Source organism: Xenopus laevis, chromosome 2S (genome assembly GCF_017654675.1).
Source record: "Xenopus laevis strain J_2021 chromosome 2S, Xenopus_laevis_v10.1, whole genome shotgun sequence".
Taxonomy (NCBI): Eukaryota; Metazoa; Chordata; class Amphibia; order Anura; family Pipidae; genus Xenopus; species Xenopus laevis.
In genome coordinates, this window is record NC_054374.1 from 105,659,841 (window position 1) to 105,684,960 (window position 25,120).

The window sequence follows — 25,120 nt, forward strand, 5'->3', positions numbered from 1 at the left end:
TGGGCACAATGTTCCCTCGTATTCCTTATTGGCTATGTGCGCAAAATAAAAAATCTTGTGTGTTTTAAACGTTTTAAACTTGTGTGTGCAGTTTTTAAAAACTGCTTGCTCAGAATACAAAATGTTGTATTATCACAAAATTAGAGGGAAATGTCTATGTAGTTTCTTATTAATCCAGGTCATCAGGGCCGGATTTACATAGTGGGCGCCCCTAGGCTTCTGCCGTTTGTCACCTCTTTCCCCTCCCCTTTATTTGTGCACATGCACAAATTTTCATCATCAGGTCTGGAGCACTGGGGATTGGCTCATTGGAAATTTTAAAAAACGATTGTATCTCATGATCAGCTCCAGAGCTTCCAAACCAATGCGGGTGCAGTTGGGCTTCATGCCGCCCCCTAAAATCCTGCTGCCCTAGGCCCGGGCTTTCTCCTTTGAAAAAATATCACCACTCATCCAAGTGGCTTCTTCAGTTCAATTGAAGTAGTAGCACATTCCCCGGCATTTAAACCCCTATGACAGGGAATGCCCTACCACTTCAGTTGAACTGATGAGTGGTGAAATGTTTTCAAAAATGTCCAGTTGCCTTTGACTTAGTTCTATTGGATACCTTAAAGGGAACATTGGTCAGGCAGGTCAATCAGCAGACCTTATAAATGAGCCAATATGCTTTCCTGACCAAGTTGGAACTTTTTCTCTGCCCATGTACATTAGTTTTATTCACCTTGAATGAGCACACTGGAGAAGAAAGCCTGATGCATCTACTATCTGTCAATATTAAAGGAAAACTATACCCCCCAAACAATGTAGGTCTCTATAAAAAGAAATTGCATAAAACAGCTCATATGTAAAACACTGCTTCATGTAAATAAACCATTTTCATAATAATATACTTTTCTAGTAGTATGTGCCATTGGGTAATCATAAATAGAAAATTGCCATTTTAAAAAATAAGGGCCGCCCCCTGGGATCGTAGGATTCACTGTACTCACAAACATACCAACAAACCATACATGTTAGGTTGCATGAGCCAATTAACAGAGAGAGTTGTGTCTTTTGCTTCTACACTTCTTCCCGTTACAGTTAGAGTTGTAGTATTTCTGGTCAGGTGATCCCTGAGACAGCACACAGACCATCACGAAATGGTGGCTCAAGGCAAGAGATGTAAAAGGTCAATATTTACTTAAATATATATTCCAGTTTGGTAAGATTCTTTAATATGCCACTTAATATGATATGAACTATCTGTTGCTTAAGTGTTCATTTTGGGGGTATAGTTTTCCTTTAATGGACTCCAGGGTCGAGCCTAAGGCTGGAATGTAATTCAATTCATTGCAAATCAGGAAAAAGAACAGTGGTCATTGTGTTAGATCAGTGATCCCCAACCAGTAGCTCGTGAGCAACATGTTGCTCCCCAACCCCTTGGATGTTGCTCCTAGTGGCCTCAAAGCAGGAGCTTATTTTTGAATTTCTGGCTTGGGAGAAGTTTTGGTTGCATAAAAACCAGGTGTACTGTCAAACAGAGCCTCAATGTAGGTTGACAATCCACATAGGGGCTACTAAATAGCCAATTACAGCTCTTGTTTGGCACTCCAGGAAAATTTTTCATGCTAGTGTTGCTCCCCAACTCCTTTTAATTCTGAATGTTGCTCACGGGTTCAAAAGGTTGGGGATCCCTGTGTTAGATCCAAGGATAAACACTGCTGGAGCATAGACTTTGTTTGTAGAAGAGATGCAGTGTATACTGGGCAGTGCAGTACAAGCCAACTGTCTGCAACTTAGGGTTAAAGTACATCAGGCAGCAAGCTCAGAGTTAATATACAAGGCTGCTGTATGCTGTTTCACCTGAAATACTGCCCACAACTAATGGTCACATCTTCCAGCTATGGCACATGGTCACCAACTCTGAGACACACAAGAATGAAATGAAAGGAAGATGTATGGGAGCTTACACATTCAGTAAAAAGGCTACCGTTGCTTCATTTAACTACACACTGGCAAAAACACAACAATTACATGAAGAGTAAGAAGATGAAATGAGGCATAAATATCACCATAAACTCTCAAGGGGTAGTAGCATTATGACTTATAACTAATATTCAGAAACATTAGCATTACACCATTTAGTGGTAGATTTATCAAAGTGTGAAGTTTGAACTCACGCAATAAAACTCACTCGCATCCTAGTCATTCCTATGGGATTTTTAGAAGTTTATTTATCAGACAGTGAATGCCCATTAGTGTGCTGTTTTAATGTAACATTATTCTCCTTATAAAAAGAAGAGGAATTTACAAGATTACAAGATTTGGCATAAATGAGAGCAGTGCTGGAGAAATCAAATAAAGTTACACCAATTTATCGAGTACACATTTTTAATTTCAAATGAAATATAGAAAATGGCTGACCAGCCTGCTAATCACTTAAAGGAATAGTTCAGCGTGAAAATAACAACTGTGTAAATAGATAAGATAGGATGTGCAAAATAAAAAAATGTTTCTAATATAGTTAGACAAAAATTTTAAATATAAAGGCTGGAGTGAGTGGATGTCTAACATAACAGAACATAGCCCAACTTCCTGCTTTTCAGCTTTCTTGGTTTCCACTGACTGGTTACCAGGCAGTAACCAATCAGAGAATTTAAGGGGGGGCACATGGGTCATATCTGTTGCTTTTGAATCTGAGCTGAATGCTGAGGATCAATGGCAAACTCACTGAACCGAAATGTACCATGTGGCTCCCCTTCAAGTCGCTGACTAACTCAGAGTTATAGAGCTGAAAAACAGGAAGTAGTGTTCTGGCTATTATGTTACACATCCAGTCACTCCGGCCTTTATATTTTACATTTTTGGCTAATTAACTATATTAGAAAGTTTTTTTATTTTGCACAGCCTATCTATTTACCCAGTTTTTATTTTTACACTGAACAATTCCTTTAAATACCCTTGCATCATACTGCATAGCCCTTGATAACACAATTTATATAAAAATATGTCTGCAGACATTTCCCACATCTAGCTTTTACAAATAGTCATGTTACCAATGCATCCTAATGAGCAACACTTGTAATTCCAAAGCCACTAATGATTGCATGAAATGATACTAATCACTAGTTCTTTGCTTGATACACCTATGTATGTCATACTGTGTTACATACCAGGGGATGTGGAACATAGTACTATTTAACACAGGGAAATGGTACAATCGTGGGAATTACCACATTATTTCCCACAGACTATAATGTGTAGTATTGCAACAAGGATCCATGATTTTGTTCCTTTATTATGAGACATGTAATATGTGCAGCTCATTGTGGTTAAAGGGAAGTCATTTGTTACATTTCTTCTTGTTCAGTCTCAATTAGCACTCAACAGATGTAGAGGTCCTTTTAAAATATTAATGCAAAATGCTTTTTCATATTCTATTAAATGAGCAAATAATTAGCACTTTAGAAGCAGCATTATAGCTAAATGGTAATGTCATTACTGCTCTACAACAAAAGAAAACAAAACCAATTAAAACAAAATCAAATCAAACTTTTTTACTTACATTTTTAAGACACAATGATAATGATACAGTTATAGTGATACTGAGTTGGTGATGATACTGAGATAATGATACTAACTCAACAGTAACTGTACACATTTACATCATGTTCATACAATTTAGTATACAAAAAGTATTGTAGCTTAGTCTGTTTGTCTGCAGTAGCTTAGTCTGTTATGCCATCATGTGACTGCAAAACCACAGCTACGTAGAAGCAAATTGGGGTTTATAATGGTATTCCGACATGATAAAAGTTATGAGCCACTGTGTTACAGACAGGCCTAAAAAGCAGATACATAATAACACCAATATTTAAGAAGGAACTGTTGCAATGGAGCAACTCAATCAGCTAAGGCAGGCTATGAGTTGTAATATTTGGTGGCAAGTCTCTTGTGGGCTCCAGATCCACTGCAGGACCATTATTCACAGTGAAGAGTTCTGTGTGATTTAGTCTCTCACTATATGAAGTGCAGCATTAAGTTACATGACTTCATTTGGGACTGTGGGAACTAGTGTGTAAAGCTATTTCACAGAAGTGCACCCAGTAACTTGGGCCCTCCCCAAAACCTAAACATGGTTTAAATTGCTGCAATATCCCTGTTGGGCCCTGGTGCAGTCACATGTTCAGCCTCTCTGGTAGTTAGCCACTAGTTGCACTATGCTGCATTTGCTTTACCGCAGATCAGAGTTGCACTCTAAACTAATTTTTGTTGCATATTTGATTTTGTTTTGCTAATACTGTACCAGAGAAAACAAGATGGTACAAGATTTTAAAAACTATTGGACTTTGAGAATACAACAGTTCAAGTCTTATACAAAGAGTATTTTTAGATCAAACAAATGTAGTTTCAACACACACATTTAATATAGCTGTGCAATCTTAAAAATCAACCAATTTGCTCCATTTTAGGGATGTACTGAATCCAGGATTCGGTTGAAGATTCAGCCAGGATTCTGCCTTTTTCAGCAGGATTCAGATTCGGCATGCTAATTAGTGTCAGGGAGGGAAATCATGTGACTTTTTGTCACAAAACAAGGAAGTAAAAAATGTTTTCCCCTTCCCACCTATGCAAAAAGTAGTGGATTTGGTGCATCCCTACTCCATTTAAAACCTTCCCCACCTCCCTAGTAACCACTTAATATGCATTTCTACACGACTTTATCAGAGTATCCCCCCCCCAGCATCAGAAACATCCCTACCCAGCAGAGTTTTAGATGTTCTCTTAAAATTCACCACTTCTGTGATGCTTACACACTTACTGAATAACATTTAAAGGAAAACTATACCCCCAAAATGAATACTTAAGCAACAGATAGTTTATATCAAATTCAAATTGAATGACATATTAAAGAATCTTACCAAACTGGAATATATATTTACATAAATATTGCCCTTTTACATCTCTTGCCTTGAACCACCATTTCGTGACTCTATCTGTGCTGCCTCAGAGATCACCTGACCAGAAATACTACAACACTAACTGTAACAGGAAGAAGTGAGGAAGCAAAAGGCAGAACTCTGTTTGTTAATTGGCTCATGTGACCTTACATGTGGTTTGTATGTGTGCACAGTGAATCTTACGATCTCAGGGGGCGGCACTTATTTTTTAAAATGGCAATTTTCTATTTAAGATTACCCAATGGTACATACTACTAAAAAAGTATATTATTATGATAATGGTTTATTTACATGAAGCAGGGTTTTACACATGAGCTGTTTTACTCAGTATCTTTTAATAGAGACCTACATTGTTTGGGGGGTATAGTTTTCCTTTAAGGCACATGTATACCCCCACAAAAGATTTAACCAGTGAACAGCCTCTTTGGAATATTTAAATACCTGTCATGCCGATTGTTAAAAGGTTAATAGTAAGGCTGAGGCACCCACTTAGTAAGTTAGGATTTCTTCTCTTTCTCTCACCCACTCGGCCCCCTCTCTTGGAAATTTACTTCAGCTGTTTGGCTACCGAGCATGCTCAATTCTCTCAACTAAACATGATATCCAGTTTAGCAGTCAATGAAGAGACAGCTTTGCTGGTTCCCATAGAAACTCTGCTCTAGCTGGCTGCTCCTATTTCTAAGTTCAACCATTGCAGTGATCAAACCAAGCAGGACTTTTTTTTATCAAAGTAAGTTCTGTCTGTAATATACGAAGGAGGAGAAGAGCAGGGAGCACTCACCGGCCCGACGATGTGCAGCCGCTGTGCTACTACGTGAGAAACGCTCCCGAAGCGTATGTCAATCTGCAAATTGTCGTAGTCACGGAGCACCAGCAAGTTTAAAACCTCTGTTTATTAAAGATTATTAAAAAGTAACAATAGAGCGTAATGAGCCCAATAGCTCCATAGCTTTGACGCGTTTCGTGGACAAACCACTTCCTCAAAAAGCTAAATTGTATCGACCTCTGGTAACATTTTAAGGTTGGAGGCTTATTGGATTTTCGAGTTCAAGACAATAAACACTTATGGAGGACTTAATCAGGATTGGGAATTAACTTGCTTCTATTGAATTACTGGCCTTATTTGAATTATATATTCTTATTAATTATTATCGGTTATTCATTTAAATTATATATATATTATACGTGTTATTCATGAATGCATGTCCGTTTTGATTTTTTGATTTTTGACTTTTGCTTTTTGAATTATCTAGTGTTTTGAGTCTTGTCCCGCTTATTCATTCAATTATATATTTAATGAATTCAATCTATTTTAGACTTCATTAGACTGTTTTCAAAATTTTCGATACTTTGTTTGCCAAATATATGCAATTTACGACATGGAATATGTAACATCCATTTAATTGTATCATTTGTATAATTATTTCACTATATATTCATTATATATGATAGTGGCACACTTCCTTTGTTTTGATATTCCATCATGTGGTTCACCCATGATAGGGTTAATGTTTTTAGAAGGGGTGTGGTTTTTGTGGTTTTAAATGTTACCAGAGGTCGATACAATTTAGCTTTTTGAGGAAGTGGTTTGTCCACGAAACGCGTCAAAGCTATGGAGCTATTGGGCTCATTACGCTCTATTGTTACTTTTTAATAATCTTTAATAAACAGAGGTTTTAAACTTGCTGGTGCTCCGTGACTACGTAAGTTCTGTCTGTGTAAGGCTGCATTCTTGATTGCATGAACTTTATAGTGGACAAGTACTGTTTGCAGATGTAAATGTCACTGATGATAGGGAAAATGGCCACTGGGTGAAAGATGGAGAAGAGTGGGATTATATGCAGTAAAAGTGATGAGGTTTGGTGGGGGAGGTGTGTCCACCTTATACACAAGGTAGGAGAATGTAGTGTTTACATACCCTTTAACAATTGCTTTATACAAATCATCACTTCCTAACACATTTCAATTTCCACACATTATATTCTGCTGACCCATTAACTCCTCACTACCAGCCATAACACTGCCAACAATTCTCCAACATATACTTTTTCCACAGCTACATATTTTAATACCTTGTGTCTTACTTATCCCTGAACCCTATATATTGTAAGCCCTTACAGGCAGGGCAATCATTATGTAATATATCTGTTGCAATTATTATGTACAGCACTGCAGAATAGGTTGGGGTATTATAAATGAATGTAATAACCGTAAAAACATTATTTTTCACTTTTATTCATGTCAATTACTTACCTGATATTCAGCCAGGACAACATTGGGGTGGTGCCCCCACCAATAAACCACACTGTGAAGAAGACAATGAGAAGGGTCGTGGAAAACATCATTTGATGAGAGTATGTAGCTGTATCTCGGATGGACAGAGCAAATGCCATAGCACCTCGAAGACCTTTGAAAAAACAAATACTTTGTTATAAAGTCAGTTATTTGCCATGGCACATTCTTCATAGAATATATTTTCAGTTGTAATGAGTGCAAACAAGTCAAAGAAAATAATGTGGGCACCTACATAAAGGAGTTACTCAAAAAGGGAGTAAAGAAAGATTGAAGAAAGACTAGCTCAATTGTTTGGCAAAGTACATCATATCCACAAAGCCACACACTAATTTTGTCAATGCTGTGTATTTCGGTTCTTTGATGATTTGCAAGTGAGAAAAACATTTTTCCCAATTTTAATTCCAGTTTCTGGCTGTCAGGGAACTGGGAGTTCCCTCTGGGGAGGTTGTCTGGATCTAGGAGGAAGCCCCTCAGGAGGGATCAGGATCGTGGTATCCAGGGAATAAGCAGAAGGGGTAATAGAGTTCAGGCAACAGGTCAAAAGGCAGGCAGAATACAAACAGAGTCCAAAGTCCAGGCAGGGGGTCGACAACAAGAGATCAAACAAGAATATCCACAGGGATAACAGGAATAGCAACAGGGAACCCAGGAATCTACTCAGGAACAAGATCCTATTTTCGGGCGCCATCTTGGCGCCTCAGGTGTCCTTTTAAAGGGGATTTTTGGCGCCCTTGCGTCGGCGTCAGCACGTCTGCGACCGACGCGCTGCGCGTGCGTCCGTCGCGCCGTTGTGATGTCTTCGCGCCTGCGCACTTGCGCGCAGGCGTCTCTGCGCCGGCGCCGCTACCCACGTGGCGGCCATGGGCGCCGCCATTTTGGGAGCGGCGTCGGAAGAGGTAGTTGCGCCGCCCGGAGCTCCTGGTCCTGCTCCGGGCGGCGATCGTGACACTGGCTCACTTTTGTGAAATATTTCCACAAATGCAGCCCGAGCTGTACAACCTATTATGTATTACCATTAGCATTGTAGGACAAACTCAGCAACATGAAAATCTGTTCTAACTAGCATGGCTATGTGAAAACGCTCTGTGAAATTGTAATGCATGGAGTGGTTACATACTAATTACATAGTTAAATCGGGTTGAAAAAAGACAAAGTCCATCAAGTTCAACCCCTCCAAATGAAAACCCAGCATCCCTCCATAACTTCACATAAATTATATATACCCATATATATACTAACTATAGAGTTTAGTATCACAATTGCCTTTGAAATTATGTCTATCCAAGAAATCATCCAAGCACCTCTTAAAGGCATTAACAGAATCCACCATCACATCATCACCCGGAAGTGCATTCCACAACCTCACTGTCCTGACTGTGAAGAACCCCCTACATTGCTTAAAATGAAAGTTCTTTTCTTCTAGTCTGAAGGGGTGGCCTCTGGTACAGTGATCCACTTTATGGGTAAAAAGGTCCCCTGCTATTTGTCTATAATGTCCTCTAATTTACTTGTAAAGTGTAATCATGTCCCCACGCAAGTGCCTTTTTCCCCCAGAGAAAACAACCCCAACCTTGACAGTCTACCCTCATAATTTAAGTCTTCTGTCCCTCAAACCAGTTTAGTTTCACGTCTCTGTACTCTCTCCAGCTCATTTATATCCCTCTTAAGGACTGGAGTCCAAAACTGCACTGCATACTCCAGATGAGGCCTCACCAGGGACCTATAAAGAGGCATAATTATGTTTTCATCCCTTGAGTTAATACCCTTTTTTATGCAAGACAGAACTTTATTTGTTTAGTGGCCACAGAATGACACTACCCTGAATTAGACAACTTATCTACAAAAAACCCGATCCTTCTCAGTTAGGGAAACGCCCAACACACTGCCATTTAGTTTATAACTTTCATATATAGAATTTTAGCCAAAGTGCACCATAACCTTGCATTTATCAACATTTAACCTCATTTTCCAGTTTGCTGCCCGGTTTTCAAACTTAGTGAAATCACTCTGCAACGGGCAGCATCCTGCATGGAACTTATAGTTATGCACAATTTAGTATCATCTGCAAAAATAGAAACAGTACTTTCAATGCCCACCTCCAGGTCATTAATAAACAAGTTGAAAGACCTAGTACAGACCTCTGTGGTACTCAACTAACAACACTGGTCCAATCAGAAAATGTTCCATTTACCACCACTCTTTGTAGTCTATCTTTTAGCCAGTTCTCTATCCAGGTACAAATGTTATGTTCCAGACCAACATTCCTTAATTTAACCAGTAAGCTTCTGTGTGACACTGTATCAAATGTTTTAGCAAAGTCTAAGTAAATCACATCCACTGCCATCCCAGAATTGAGGTCCCTGCTCAGCTTCTCATAAAAATAAACTAAGTTAGTCTGGCAAGATCTAGTACGCATAAAACCATGCAGGCACACGCTCATAGTATTGTGATTTGCTACGAAGTCCAGTATTTTATCCTTTATTGGTGTGCGTTATATTTTTAACCCATATTAAAGGAAACACACATAAATATGCTTGTATGATCTGACTTCCATGAAACATCTGCTGTGACTGTAAGGCCAACTATAGATTTCAATATCTCATTCAGTTAGTAGGGTCATACATGTAAATGGACATCCTATGTTCACAGAGGATAATGGCCTATTGAGAGTTTTACTATAAAAGATAGAAGGACTTGCCTGAGCATACCTATCTAATAAATGAAATGTATCTCTACTAAAGAGTAACATGTAGAATCCAGTCTTATGTTTGTGAAAGAGCATCTCAGATATGTACTGTCAAGTGATAGCTGCTTCTAAGGTTTCATTTCTGCATATTAATAAAGTGGTTCCAGCTGGTACTGAGAAACTAAAAGCTAATGGCACAAATGGGGTTTCGTATTTTAAGTAAAGAAAAGAAAGCTGTGCATATGTCAGAATTGCTTAAGAATGTGTTTAATAAGCAATCTATGGGTTTATGGCACATGCTTATAAACTATTACCTTAAAGAAATGATGACACCATCAATTAAACGTTTTTTATATCTATCACAACATTGTCTTTGCATGTTCGCAATAAAAGTATTTGCCCAATACTTTTACATTACCCATCTGATCCTCCATGTTCCTCTATGAGGGGGCTGCCACATTTGGGCAGCAGGTGTCCGTTAGCATTAAAAACTAACTGATAGGTTGAGAAGAGACAGGCTGGTTGGCAAAACAATCAAGTTTAGGAATTTCAAGTAACAATTACAAAAGCAGATCTATCAGTGAAAAACTATCAACATGACCTATAGGCAACTTGATTTTTGTTTTCTAGTGTCAGTATCACTTTAAAAACACAGATGTCCATATATTAGGATGATAGCTGCTTGAGATTGCGTTCGTTTTGATCCTGATCCAACAGTTTTCAGGGTAATTTACAATGCTTCAAATGACCCTGTGAGCCATTAGCCTAAATGTAACGAGACCTGATCAGATGTCTGTTGTGTTGTTTCCAAAAGGCTGTTGAATTGGCACAGATATCTGCCTGTAAATGGGCACGTCGACTCCATTTAAACATCCTTTTGAATCTAAAATGAAGACAGCCTTACACTGTACATGAACTAAAAAAAGAAACTAGATTTCATGAAATGTATACCATGGGCCAACCTACCTGAGAACATCAACATGTGCTGAAAGTTCCACCCAATTTTGTGCCTTCTTCCCAAATTCAGTAAAAACGAGAGAGGATAAACATGTGCAGCTCTCCCAACAAAAATAGCAATCTTAGTGAAGGCATTTGTCAAGGAATCAGTCTTGAAGGAGCTGGGGCTAACCGAAGGTTCCTAACTCACTGTACTTTAAGAGTGAATCTCTTATACAGTACCAATAATTCACTTTGTGTTAAAATCAATAAACACATTTATATAAGTTCTACATACAGGAATGGAAAAAAATAGTCTTGGGTTATAGTATTGGGCTATTTGAACATGTTTATCCTGTGCACATGCAACACCACAGACAACCCAGCAGAAGGGAGCTCTGATCTCTCTTGTATCTCATATCATTCAAATGGATTCAGTGTGGAGCACTTCTATGAAGGATAGAGTCAGACATGCAATAATATTGTAGCGTTTAACTGAAAAGGGACAGTCATAACATAAGATACTTGCTTTTATGCCTAGCACTCAGTAGAGGTTATATTTCACACAAGAGATAGTATTTCCCTGAAACTATTCTTCATATCTACACCTATACCCAGGAGAATAAACTTGAGTTAGTGGAGCAGTTTGCAAGAGTTGTAGAGGATTAGATCGCTATTCAGTCGGTCTTAATTGTTACAAAAAAAATGTGCAATGCACATTGTTCCTTTTATTTCATTCCCCAATAAACTTTAAGCAGTAAGCCATTTGCCTAGTCATCTAATTATTTGCACTACAAGCTATTTCAATATACTATTCTCTGATTTGCAAGTAGAAAAAAGAACTCAATCACTTCACAGGGCACCTGGCAGTAATGGGAAATGTTAATTACACATTTGAGCAAACAAGAAAAGGATACAAAAGCCCCAACAATAAAAATCGGGCTAAACACATGCTTCTGGAAGGTGAAAAGTGCCAAGCCCATGTATGAAAAGATAAAGTTCTCGGCCAGAAAGTGCAGGACTTCAAACAGCTGCAGGGAGGTAAGAGAAAGAGAGAAGGTAAGAGACACATTCACAAAATGGTTTCCATTTGTCAGGTTGTACTTCTAAACAAATCTTACAATCTTTAAAGCTTAACTAGGGCCCCAGAGAAAACGGTTAAAGAAAGACCCCTGCTTTGCAATCTAAAATGGTGAGAAGCCTTCTGTATATAACTGTGCAGCCGACAGCTAATATGAACCACGATAAATACATTTTGGTGCGGTGAATTTGGTGATAGCTTATTGTAAGGTTGTGTAGGGCCTAGATTTGCCTGTCCAAAAAACAAACTGTACTTGGAATGCAGAAATGGCCTAAAACAATGAAGCGGATCACTGACATTTGTATAGCTGCATGAGCTGATACGAACTGACAGGTGTGAGCAGTAGAATAGAAAGGTTTACCGGAAAGTACCTTAGAGCCGAAAATATACAGTAGGAGGAAAATGACTCACAAGGGAAGTGAGCACTGCACTGAAACAAGACAAGGTTTGGTGACCTTGAAGGAGATTTAAAGTTTTTTTTTTGTTTTTTTTTCTGAAGTGGAAGTATAGGTTCCTAGGCCTAAATGTATTTTTAGTACTAGTAATGTATGTTTCATATCATTTGTGCTCGGGATATCGCTTGAAGTCCAGCTGTCCAATTCAGAGGTGCTCTAAGGCAGCAATTGCTGAAAGACTATGTTTATCTGAGTGGGTTACACCACACTTGCATCTCACAGGTAAAACATCAGATGGGCAGCTCCAAGCACCAGCAAGCAAGATGGCAAGAAGTTGCTGGACTTCAAGGGGTATTGAAGGGGACAGAAGAGAAAGCTGCAGTACGATCACATGCGCCTCAAAGCTGGCATAACATTTTTTAAACAAACATACATTACAAAGTCCTTAATTCAGTGATAGAGACCTATACTATTTTAAAAAATTACTTTAGATCCCCATTACAGTGAAACCCATCTTGCACAGGTGTCTTCTGTGTACTCCAGTGTTCTCCCACACAGCAAAAATATACAGGCAGGTTAACGGTTTCCTGATAAAATGAATAGGCACCTCAGAATGAGAAAAAAAACAGGGACTGATGGATGTTGTTAACTCATCTGGACTGTGGAATATGTTGGCACTATATTACAAATAAAATATTTGTAGAGTTAAAGTAATGTATAAAGAAGTGCAACTTGAGTGGGTTCAATAACAGTTAACTTAAATTACCATAGAACTGCTAGATACCCTTTATGAATGGAATTCAGCTGCCACACAGAGATCATACAGAGTGGAGCTGTATTGGAGCAGGAAGAATCCCTTACTCACAAGTACAGAGTACTGTGTGCAGCTCATTTCTTACACTCTGGACGAGGTTGTACATTTTAAAAATACAGGTATATTATTAGTAGCAGGAAGATGAAGCGCAACATATGTTTTATTTTAGCATTTGTAAAACTCTCTGTACTGGGGCACCAAAAGCACTGTATAATAGCACTGAAACACAAGAATATTATAACTCAAGGGTGCGGATGTCCAATGTACAGCTTTTCATATGTTGCTGGATTGTAACTGCCCTTGGGAGGTTCTTGGAGTTGTAGTTCAACAACACCAGGAAGGTTGCTGCTGTTAAATTTTGAGGGGCAAGCACATTACTTTGTTAGCTTTGTAGTGCTTACAAGAATTTTAAACTAACCACATGTTATTATTTAATAAACTTTCCTTTCCTAAATTCCTATTTCATTCTAGACAAATGCCTGGTTTCTGTGAGCAGGGAGACTACCAAGGAAGGAGGATAAAACACAATATAATAGCTTAGACTTACCTGTTTGGTTCTGTTTCTTGACTCTGAAGATAAATTATTATAAGAGTAATGAGCTTGTGTGATGCCACAGAAAAGAACAGCCACGACACCTATTAACAGATGATAAGTATGCATTGATTGTCATGGAGATGAACATTCCACACCATGATATACTTGGCACGAGCAATGATAAATGAACCAACTTGCTATGTTAGCAACTAAGATTACACAGATCATTTTCTAAGACTAACTAACACATATTTTACATATACAGTACAGATATGGGATCTATTATGTGGAAAACCAGAAAGCTTCAAAATACATAAATGCATATTTCCCTACAGTCCTATTAAAGTAAACAATTCTTACTAGTTATTAATAAAACAGCACCTTTATCTCGATGGTACCTAAGCCACGTAAAATCCATATTGGTTGCAAAATAATCTTTCACTTTTTTTTTTTTTAATGATTACATAATTGTATTAGCCTTAAAAGAAAAGTAAAGTCATTTTAATTTTGGGGGTGCCAAAAGTTAGGCACCCCCAAGTGATTGTATTTACTTACCCGACGCTTCGGCCTGTGCTCCTATCAGCAGAAAACTGCACCGGCCCTGGGTTCTTTCACTGAGCCCCACAGAGCAATCCTCTTCCTGCTTCTTCGCTATTTAAATTTCCCAGGGCAGATGCCGGCTTTTTCGTTAAAGTTCAGGTTTTCGCTCTACTGTGCACGTGCAGCGACAAGCTCAAATAAGCAGGAAGATGATTGCAACGTGGTACTTGCTGGATGAACACCCGGCCTGTGCAGTTTTCTGCAGATAGGAGCACCGCCCCTCGTGTCAGGTAAGAAAATACAATCAATTGGGGGTGCCTAACTTTTGGCACCCCAACTATAAAATGACTTTCCTTCTCCTTTAAGATATGGTCCAACTAATTATGGAAAACCTATACATATAGACCATGTCATTTCAATTCAGACTCATTTACTAATTGCCCAGGGGAAAGGGGCAGATTTGTTCAGTCAGTGATTAACTTGTTCAGCAAGCTGCAGGAGGAACAGCAAACGTTAAAATCTAACTAGTTGCCATGGGTTACAAAACTAGTGCAAATATACCCACAGTTAGTGAATCATGCTTTGCTACAATCAGCATTACATAGCGCCCTTCCTGCGATGCAGATGTATATTATTGCATCTATAGAAGTGCTTACTGCAGTTCTTTTCTTTTGGCGTTCAAGTCCCTCTTTCTAGTCCACAAATTGTTCAGGGTCCCATTTAACTCATAAGAAGGGGTGCAATTTCATATATTTAATAGAAGATAAAAGATGCAGACTTATTATGTAGCATCCCAAATCTAGAACAGCAATAAGACCCTATATATTTTACCCCAGCTGGCCATCAGGCCAGGCTTCAAGTAGCAGGTATAAATTAGAGAAAAAAAAAGTATGTATGTAACCTTATGGCAAAGTTATATGAACAGTTAGGAGCAGCAGAAATGTAATGTGAGAAAGCATTTATGGTTATAAAGGGATAAAAGGGCACCTAACCTGCAAAAAAGAATGTATGTATACATATTCAGATTGGTTGCAATTTACATTTATTTTTCAATATTTAGTGGTTTCTGATATATATAGCCAGTTTTAGAATTTAATTAACCCTCCTGTTATTTCCACTCGGCTAAGCTGAAAGTCTGGTATTAGCAAATATCTCAGAAAATACTAGAAACAGAAAACCAATGTAAAATGCAAACGTGCTCAAAGAACACCCTTAGTAAGTTTACAACAATTCATTTTATGGTTTAGATCCCCTAAAAAGACTTTTGAATAGTAGCTGGTACATGCCAATAAGTAAGGGAAGTGGTACCCAAACTGGGCAATGTGGGAGGGGGAGCCTTAATCAATGCCTAGAGGTCCCCCAACTTAAAAACCACCACTTCAGTAATCATTTTGGATGAATGACCCTGACCAAATGTTGAATCTCAAAATTTAAAGTTTCAAATCTCACATAAAAAGTTGGTTAATGTTGGGGTAATAATTTATTCTTTTAACAAAAAAAAACAAAACAATAAAAATAAGTACAAATTGTGTTTAGTGCCATTGATGTTACGGCTATTGTCTTACCTGTAAAGCCACAAGCCTCTGCCAAGAGGAAGGTACTCCAAGAGAGCAGGAAGAAGAGAGCCGTCTCCAGTAAGGGGAAGCAATGGAGTTTTGTAAATTTGGTCACGTTACCAGTCAGTTAAGAAAACTCAAACGGAAAAGTCTGTTTTAGCAATTTTATGGTGTGAAAATACATAAATATGCATATCACTGCGTGTATTTCCATCGACCATAATAATAAGGTAGTACATAATCATGCAATTTTGTTATGATCCTGGATAAGGGTCAAAAACAATGATAGCCAATATTACAGACAATTAATGTTTATGGTTACATTTGGTTACAATGTCTGGGTTATTACAGACAAAGATATTTGATGAGGTTCGACAAAGTAGACAGATATGGTGGAATTTGTGCAGGGTTGCCAGGTTGGCTGTTTTCCAGCCAAATTGGGCTGCTAATTTAAAGCCCAGGTGGGTTTTGAAAGTACAAACTAGCAAAGGTACGGATTTGGGCTACATTTGAGCCTTTGGCTGGTTTGGCTTTGGAAATCAGCCAAAGTTTTCTTGCCCTAATGTACCTAGCCTGTGTCTCCAAATACATTTTGGGTAGTTTTGTTTAACAATCTGACAACTGGCAAGTTTAATGTAAGACTACAATACCCAGCATGCAATGGGACTAACTAGTGTAGAAGTCGGGAGTTAACAGATTTTGGGCTCTGTACCCAAGTCACTCTTAAAGGGGACCCATCACACAAACAAATTATTCAAAATCCTATTGTATCACACTATATAAATGATTTGAATCTTGTTTCCTTCAGTCTGGGAATTCATAATTATAGCAAGCAGGCAGGAGCCATTTTGTGGTTATTAAGGCAAGCCTTGCATCATCACAGAATCTAGTTTGTGCACCAGAATGGGGAACCTGATGTCCATCCCCATGCCCTGGCATCACAATTGAACGGTGAGGAGAACGGGGGGAATGTGGGGAGAGCAGTGACATCTAGGAAGTGCTGAATGGAAAGTGAAAGTAATTGTCTGCCCCACTTCTATTCCTAAGGCATAGAGCAGTGGCGGAACTACCGGGGTATCAGGGGGTGCGAGCGGGCCAGGGCCCGCACCCCATCAGGGCCCCCCGGCAGTACGCGCCCCGCTTATTCCCGGCCAGTTCCGGGCGTCCGGAGGGGGGCCCGGCTGTGCATCCTGCGCCAGGGCCTGTCCACCTCTAGTTACGTTTCTGGCTTAGAGGAGGGGCAGACAATATTTGATTGACAGCTGAGATTTTTAAATGAGCTTACAGCTATGAATGCTTTAATAAAAAATAGAAATTTGATGTTTAATTTGAATAGGACTTTTAGTATACCGCTTTTTGTGTCTGGGTGACAGGTCCACTTTAAGCACTCACAGTGACGTTCTTCAATTCTAGTCAATTTTGGGGCAAAAAATCAGCTGGCACCCAAAATGGCTAGAGGTTGACCTGTTTTACCAATATTTATTGAAATTGTATATGTATAAGGACCTTATGGTGCACCTATACCTCGTGCCTACCTCCTGCCCCCCCCCCCTTTGTGACTGCGAATCTGTTACATTTTGCTTCATGGAAAAATTTGAAAAAGGCATATTTTCATATATATTCAATTATTTTTTAGACTTTTTTTTTCACTGCACATATTGTTTTATTTGGGCTACTTTTGAAGTGCCTCTTAGCTAGTTTTGGGCTGGTTTTGTAGCTGACTTTGGCTGGTTTTGAAAATATACCTGCCAACCCTGAATTTGTGTGAAATTGTAGCAGAACTTGCTGCAATCTATGAAATGTATAATTGTAATTAAAAAAAAAAAAAACAACACACTTAACCAGAAAGGATATGAGAGCTGTTGAAACACCAGTGCAAACTCCCATAGCAAAAGAGCCACTAAATATCCCAACAAATACTCCAACAGACTTGAAAAACGCAGAAGCATCAAACGTGTGCATGTTTTCCTCAGTGGGCTGGTAAGCAACTATTGACCTAAAGAGAAGCATACAAGGCTATTCGGTTACATGTCTACCAGGGAAACAATAAAAGGAACAGTGAGACAGATATAAAGAAGCAATGGCTGCTTCCCAGACTGGCTTTATAGTAATGCAAAAAAACATTTTTTCTAATCACAATTAACAGCCAACATACACAGCACTAAACTGATTAGATGGTAACATGATATAAATCTTCATGGCCAGAGCCAAGCAATTTACTTTCAGCTAGATAATGGATCACATGAAATCATGAGTGCTAAATGATCATTCATATCATATTAACAGAAACCGAAATACCAGTCATTTTATCAAATCAAAATTCTCATTTAACTAGTGATGGTAAAGCTCTAGCAGAAAACCTACAGAGAATGACAAATACAAATAACTTGTATTCAAGAAATAGAAGAATTTACAAAAATGCATGCTAAATTAAATGTCAGACCGGAGGGGTCATTTACTTATGTGAGGGTAGTGAGCAAAGTGTAAAAAAGGATGACGACGGCCATTGTTTTGCCTTTTGCACACTGCCTTCCTCTGTTCCTAAATTGCTGCAGGTCTCTGTGTTCTCTTTTGGAGCTCAGAGACTTGTGACTGGCTTCATCGCTGCATATCTTATGGCAGAGGGGATAGACAAGACTGGTGGGCACAGGCCCGGATTTGTGGAAAGGCCGGCAGGATTTTAGGGGGGCGGAATGCTGCCCAACCACACCCACATTGGTTCAAAAACACTGGTGATGCGCTGGAGATACAATAATTTTTTTAATTTCCCATGTTGGCGGGGCAAACGGCAGTGGGCCTGGGGGTGCCGGCTATGTAAATCCGGGCCTAGGTGGACACCGACAGATGGGGCACAGCGCAACCATTTCCCTGGGCAGAAGTGCTTCACACAAGAGCACTCTTGTACCCCTTAGTGTGCTTGAAATTTTTCCCTATCCATCAAGTGTTTTGATTGCCCCCAATTTCAGGTGGAACAAAGTGGCAGTCAAAATGCAGTTTTCTATCTTTCTCTGCTTCCACATTAATCTATGGAAATGAGCTGTAAAGTGCATGCCTGAAGCACATGTAGCAGTGAACTCTATTCAAATTTTCTCAAGCAAGTTTGAGAGCCAACGGTTTCTACCTTGCGAACATTATGTGAAAATGCCTGTAGGGTACACTCATATGCTAATGTTACTGGTTCTTTAATCAGGGGAATGCAGAAACTGCTGTTTGAAAACTTCTGATTAAGATTAAAAATGTCTTATTATTTTTACAGAATTAAAATCAATATTCAATTTAAATTTAACATTAAAATGAATGCTACATTTTAAAATTCATAATACATGTTACAATTAAAATCTAAATCCCTTTCGATAATTCAGAAAAGCAGTTGATTTAAGTTTTTTTGTCTCAGTTTTGATTCTAAGGGATTTCTGGTCCTGGGGGACACATAAAAGGAAGAGGTTTTATTGGGTACTCAGGGAGAGGCTTTATTTAATGAAATTTTAACAAAAAAAACTTTAGTTTTGGATTAAAAATAGATATGTATCTTGGTTGGTACTTACGAAGACAGTACGATGGCTACAGCATCATTAAGGACACTTTCACCAAACAGAAGAGCATAGAGATCTACATCTGCCCTCAGATCATTAAATATGGCAAGGACAGTTACTGTAAAAGAAGCATAATAAAATATTATTATTTTGCCACTACAGAGTTAATCTACGAATTTCTGGCAGTTTGCATTCTACTGATCATCATCTTGTCTTTATTGCATGAGCTATAGAGAAATAGGAACCACTTCCCGCCTTTTATCAGTTACAGAGATAAACCATGAGGTTTGCAAGAAGCAAGAATAGTCACAATGTAAAAATACAAATTTATTATTTTTAAAACTCTAAAATATAATTTTACAATATTATTTCTATGCAAATGCTCCTTTAACATCTTCAAATGAGTGCTATTCTTTGGTGCCTGATGTAAATATAATAACTTATATGTAAATGTAAACTAGAGTGTTGTTATAGGAAACGCATTCATAGATAAATCCAAAATATTTTATGGAAAATTAATTGACTCAAACTTTGGCTTTTGCACAAACAAACCTTTTCTTTTGATTTCAAATCTAACAAAGAATCCTACATTTCCTTAGTAAAAGCAGTTGAGAAGAGCTATATAACTGGAGGCTTGCAGTCTGGAAATATGGTCCTTTAAAGGAATATTAATGGTTATCAGTCATCTGGGATCTCAACAGATATAGGGCAGTTTAATGGATTACTGTCAACAACTATGTTGTTTGACAGATTATCACCCTCTAGAGGCCAGACACTCATTTTGCCTGAAATATTATGTGTGCAACCATTAATTGCAAAATATTTTATAGATAGACAGACAGATAGATAGATAACTACTAAAGTGATGTTGTTAGTTATTTTTAAAGTATTCACTCTGATATACCATAACTAATATAACATTAATTGTACAGGTACCTGGATCTGTAGCAGAGATTATGGCGCCAAAAAACAGACAGTCAGTGTAGTAAAACTTGTCATTCAATTGTCCCACAAGCTTCATTAATTTTACTACCCCATACATAAGATTCCTAAGGGAAGTAAGAAAGCATACATCATTCCCAAAGAAAATTGAGTGAAGGCTGCGCTGTTGCACAAATAGTCGGGTCGGGGAAAGCAGCACCAAAAAATAGTGGATCCACACTTCCACTGTGAGTAATAGAAGTCAGCAAGAGAGGTGCGCTATTAACCTTATAAATCCTTAAATACAGGCACCTAAAATGAAAAGAAACTACACATAGAGTAGTACGTTCGGCTCTTTCTAGAAATAACTTTGATGTTAGAACTACTCACAATCGTGATCCTCAAACAAGAGCGTGTAGAGTGTTCTTTTTTTAGCAGGGTATATACGATGTTGAAGCGTGCGATGTTTCTGAAGGAAAGAGACGCTACAGATGGTGAAGAATCGTTAGACATCCGACTTAGACCCTGCGGGTCCTAAGGACTTACCGGACTGCCATCAGAAGAGAGCGTTGGAAGACTCGCAAAGAGATCGCTCGATGCCGACGTGTTTCCCAGGCGCTGTTTGGACACCGTTCCCTGAGTTCAGGGCCTTTGTATTAAATGAAATAAAAGTTTGCTATAGAATTAATCCCCTTCCGAATCACTTATTTAACCTTTGCACGGCACCGGAGGCGAGCTGACTGACTGTGGAACGAGAAACAGCAGTGTTTGCGAACGCGCAGCGGGTGAGCGAGGCTGCCTGAACTCAGGGAACGGTGTCCAAACAGCGCCTGGGAAACACGTCGGCATCGAGCGATCTCTTTGCGAGTCTTCCAACGCTCTCTTCTGATGGCAGTCCGGTAAGTCCTTAGGACCCGCAGGGTCTAAGTCGGATCTCTAACGATTCTTCACCATCTGTAGCGTCTCTTTCCTTCAGAAACATCGCACGCTTCAACATCGTATATACCCTGCTAAAAAAAGAACACTCTACACGCTCTTGTTTGAGGATCACGATTGTGAGTAGTTCTAACATCAAAGTTATTTCTAGAAAGAGCCGAACGTACTACTCTATGTGTAGTTTCTTTTCATTTTAGGTGCCTGTATTTAAGGATTTATAAGGTTAATAGCGCACCTCTCTTGCTGACTTCTATACATCATTCCCAAATACTGAAATATATTGGCTAATTACACTACAGAGGTACAACCATGAAATACAACTAATAAAAGTTGCACTGAAGATTTAGCTAGAAATGTGGATATCACCTTTAGGGTTTATTAACACGACTACATTCGGCCTAGTTGTAGGGAATGACTGAAGTGTTACTGGGATGCGAGTGCACAGATTGGTACAGTGGTACGCGTACACCCAGAAATCAGATATAAGTGCCAAGAACCAAAGCCATTAAGTCTCTTCTTCCAAGCAATCAGTGGCATTGAACTTGCATTCAACTTCAATAGAAGTCAAGATAATATGCAACACTAGGGCTCAATTAGAAACACTGAGCAAATTTGCACATGGGTAGTAACTCATAGAAACCAAGCAGGAATTAGCTTTTTTCAGCCAGCTGCAGGATAAACAATGAAAGCAAATATTTGATTGGTTACCATGGGTTACTGCCCAGGTGCAAATTCATCCAGTCTTTATAAATGAGCCCTACGGTTATCAATCATTTTAGCACTCTCAAGCAATACATAAATCTTTTCAGCTGCAACTGGACCATAGTCTGCAGTGTGATCTAGCCCTTGAAGTGTTTTCCAACCAAGCAGGTCAGGCAGCCAGATGTTGCCAGATTTGGTTGTCAACGTGAATAGCCAAATAGCACTGATCTGTACATTCAGTGGATGATCTGGAAGAGCAGATATAAAAGGAAGTAAGCGGAAAATAAATTTGTTTCCTCTTTCAATTGGATCTGCCTCATACACATAAGGGGAATCACCCATTGTCAGGTAAAAACTGGTTTCCCCTGTGTGGGTACCTTTGATGGTAATAGTGACAACCATGTTTGACATCATAATGAAAATAACCAAAGATGAGGAATGTTGCAACCAAATTATTGTCCTTCATGCTGGCCAGAAATGCTGAATAGTAGGTTGACCAAAGGATGGTGTTGTTAATGTCTGTGGACAATGTCTGGCCATAGATGTGCCGGTAAATTTGTTTCTCTATGTATATGGGAGATTGCCGAAGCCTCTATTACTGAGCGCCGGGCTACATTGATTAAGGGTTGCTATGGGTGTGCGTCCGCTCCCACCTGTTCTTCTGGACTACTTGCAGCCTAAACCCCCACCTTTGCTCATTTAAATCCCTCCTTCTGTTGAACCCCCATCTCTGGCCTCAGGTACCTGCCTTTAATAAAAAACAAACCTGTATACGTGTGATGTATGAATTCAAATAAGCTCAGGATCCAAAGGAAGAGTACCACTGTGCTTTATACAAACAAAAAAGAGCTTATATGTCTCCCCATTGTTGCAGCAGTAGAACTGTTTTCTATAAAATAAACATAGCAGCAGGCGTTGCATTCGTGACTCACCCTATAATGAAGCAGGAGACTGCAGTACCAAAGAATGCATAAGCAAGAATGGATCCAATGTTTCGGAAAAAGTGCCTCTGAGATAGAAACAATAAAACAAATGCAAAAATCAGATTTTAAAAAGGGACCACTGAAGGCCTTTTTGATCAGACAGACAGTAAAAAAAAACAAGTAGCGTTTAGGATGAATTCACTGCAGCTAAAATTCTCTATTCCTTATATAAAATAGTAATATTTTTTTTGGCCAATTCTCTGCATGAAATATTTCCATTGCATTACACAATCATAGGAACCTGAAAAAGTATCATGTTGAAAATTAGTCTGTAACAGTTCAGCAATAGGTAAGGTATGGCACTTAAGTTGTTATGGAACTACAAACTACTGGGAAGTGTCAAACAGCTGGAATCAAAATGATAGCATGCGAGTGTACCATTGGATCATACAGACTGCGTAAGCACAAAATTGAATATCATTTTTGTAAAAATGTAGTACTCGTTTACCAAAGCTAAAAAAAAGATATAAAAAAAAATGTATTCAAATTAATTTTTTTTGAGGATAGCAATAAATAGCCAGCTTGTCAGTAATGTTAAGAATGAACAAGAGCTGATGGTGACATCCTGTGGCCAGCCTACATTTCTACATTAATAATGGCCCAGGAAACAGACGAAAAAGCTATTATCTTTATGTGATTATCTGAAGTAGACTTAACGGGGAATATAAGGCTCTATACATCATTAAATTACACAGGAAAAAGGCAACCAATAGAAAGTCTGCCAGAGCTAAAAGTACAAAAGAAGACAAGCAAAGCTTAAACAGCAAACATGGTCAAGAGAATAGTATTTCTACTTATTTTGCAGTCACCACAGGGGAATGGGAAGTCAGTGGAATAATAACATGGGTACCCATGGTAGTATGGCACCCCATGATTACTGAAGCCCTGTTAAAGGGTTAGGAATTGGGAAAATTATATACAATAAGAAATTGGTGTTATTTAATTAAATGAGAACTATGATGAAAACAAAAATTAATACAAGCTTTATCCCATAGAAATAAGAATATTTCTAAATATATTAAACAAGAAATTCATATGACTTTCTGAGATTATTGAGTTACTCTTCACTATCCCAGCAATCTGTCTCTCTACATGAAGTCTTTGTGTCCGAGTCATTTTTGGTGGAAAGCAAACTCTAATCTATTATTGGGCTGTGCTCTAGATGCCTTGATTACATGTTTCAATTGTCTTATTAATTATTGGGGACTAGATCAGCTAGAATTTCACCCATTGCAATACCCGCACCAATTGGTACATAATATATGGCATTATGAATAATGATGCCAAGTTCCCTCTCCACATCTCTCCTTTAACCACATGTGCCTAGATATATCAATACAATGGGGAGAGAATGGGTACATTAAAGCTTTCAATTCTTTTGATTATGAAAATGACCTCAAAACCTGTCTGCGTTTAAATATGTATGATTTGTACTGCTTGGCAATATCTGAAAAACTGTATTAAATGAAAAGCCCTTCTAATTTTAAATGAATTTTTTTAAGTGAATCCAGGCTTACCTTTTTTAAGCTATATCCAGCATGGAATATAATAGGAGGCAATAAAATATTGAAGAAGACTTCAGGGTCAAAGGTTACCTGTAAGAGAAACAGTCAGAGGTGTCATTAACAAAGGCACAATTGACACCCATGTACAGTATTGTTCTTGCCAGAAGCACATGAAGTTCTTAGTCACAGATAAGAACAACTTGGGATCTGCAAAATATTTAGGCCAAGAGCACACACAGCGTTGGCTCCACTGCCGTCTGAATGCATTTATTTCTGCAGACTGTGAGAAGCGGATCTGCTCACTTCCAAGCTCTGTATATCTGCACTGAAAAGTGAAGCTTCCGCATGAGTGCAGGTACAGTGGAGATTGGCCTGAAAACACCGTTTTTTGGGGGATTTTTTTGGGCGGATCTGCACTCCGTGTTGCAGAAAGGGAACAGATCCACTTCTCACAGCCTGCAAAAAAATATGCATGATAATTATGTCCAGCCTGTCAATGTCAAGGCTAATGCAAAACCAGGCCAAGAAATTGCCCTTCTGCTCACATTAGCGCTCTTCTTATTTTGCACTGGAGGACAAGACACGGTCTGGCCTGGTGTTAGCCTAAAAGGAATGGTCTCATTAATATGAAAAATCATATAAAATGTAAATATATAGATATTTCTAAGCTATTCAAATTTTCATTAAATTAATAAATGGGACGAAAAATATGCTATTCCAAAGATCTTCAATCGAACAGATCACTGGGAATTTTTGACAAGA

General features: G+C 38.6%; 1 protein-coding gene across 1 annotated transcript in view; it reads right to left on the bottom strand.

Annotated features, from left to right (window-relative positions):
• The window catches only part of LOC108709730 (sodium/hydrogen exchanger 7), a 54,642-nt gene that overhangs the window by 11,974 nt on the left and 17,548 nt on the right, over positions 1-25,120 (bottom strand). The window contains exons 3-12 of the mRNA XM_018249816.2: positions 24,371-24,448; positions 22,803-22,879; positions 20,248-20,360; positions 19,324-19,429; positions 17,633-17,774; positions 15,788-15,893; positions 13,695-13,783; positions 11,775-11,888; positions 10,888-10,999; positions 7,194-7,347 (exon numbers count right to left, since the gene is read on the bottom strand). Coding sequence (XP_018105305.1) covers positions 7,194-7,347; positions 10,888-10,999; positions 11,775-11,888; positions 13,695-13,783; positions 15,788-15,893; positions 17,633-17,774; positions 19,324-19,429; positions 20,248-20,360; positions 22,803-22,879; positions 24,371-24,448 — 1,091 coding nt within the window. The remainder of the gene's footprint in view (positions 1-7,193; positions 7,348-10,887; positions 11,000-11,774; positions 11,889-13,694; positions 13,784-15,787; positions 15,894-17,632; positions 17,775-19,323; positions 19,430-20,247; positions 20,361-22,802; positions 22,880-24,370; positions 24,449-25,120) is intronic.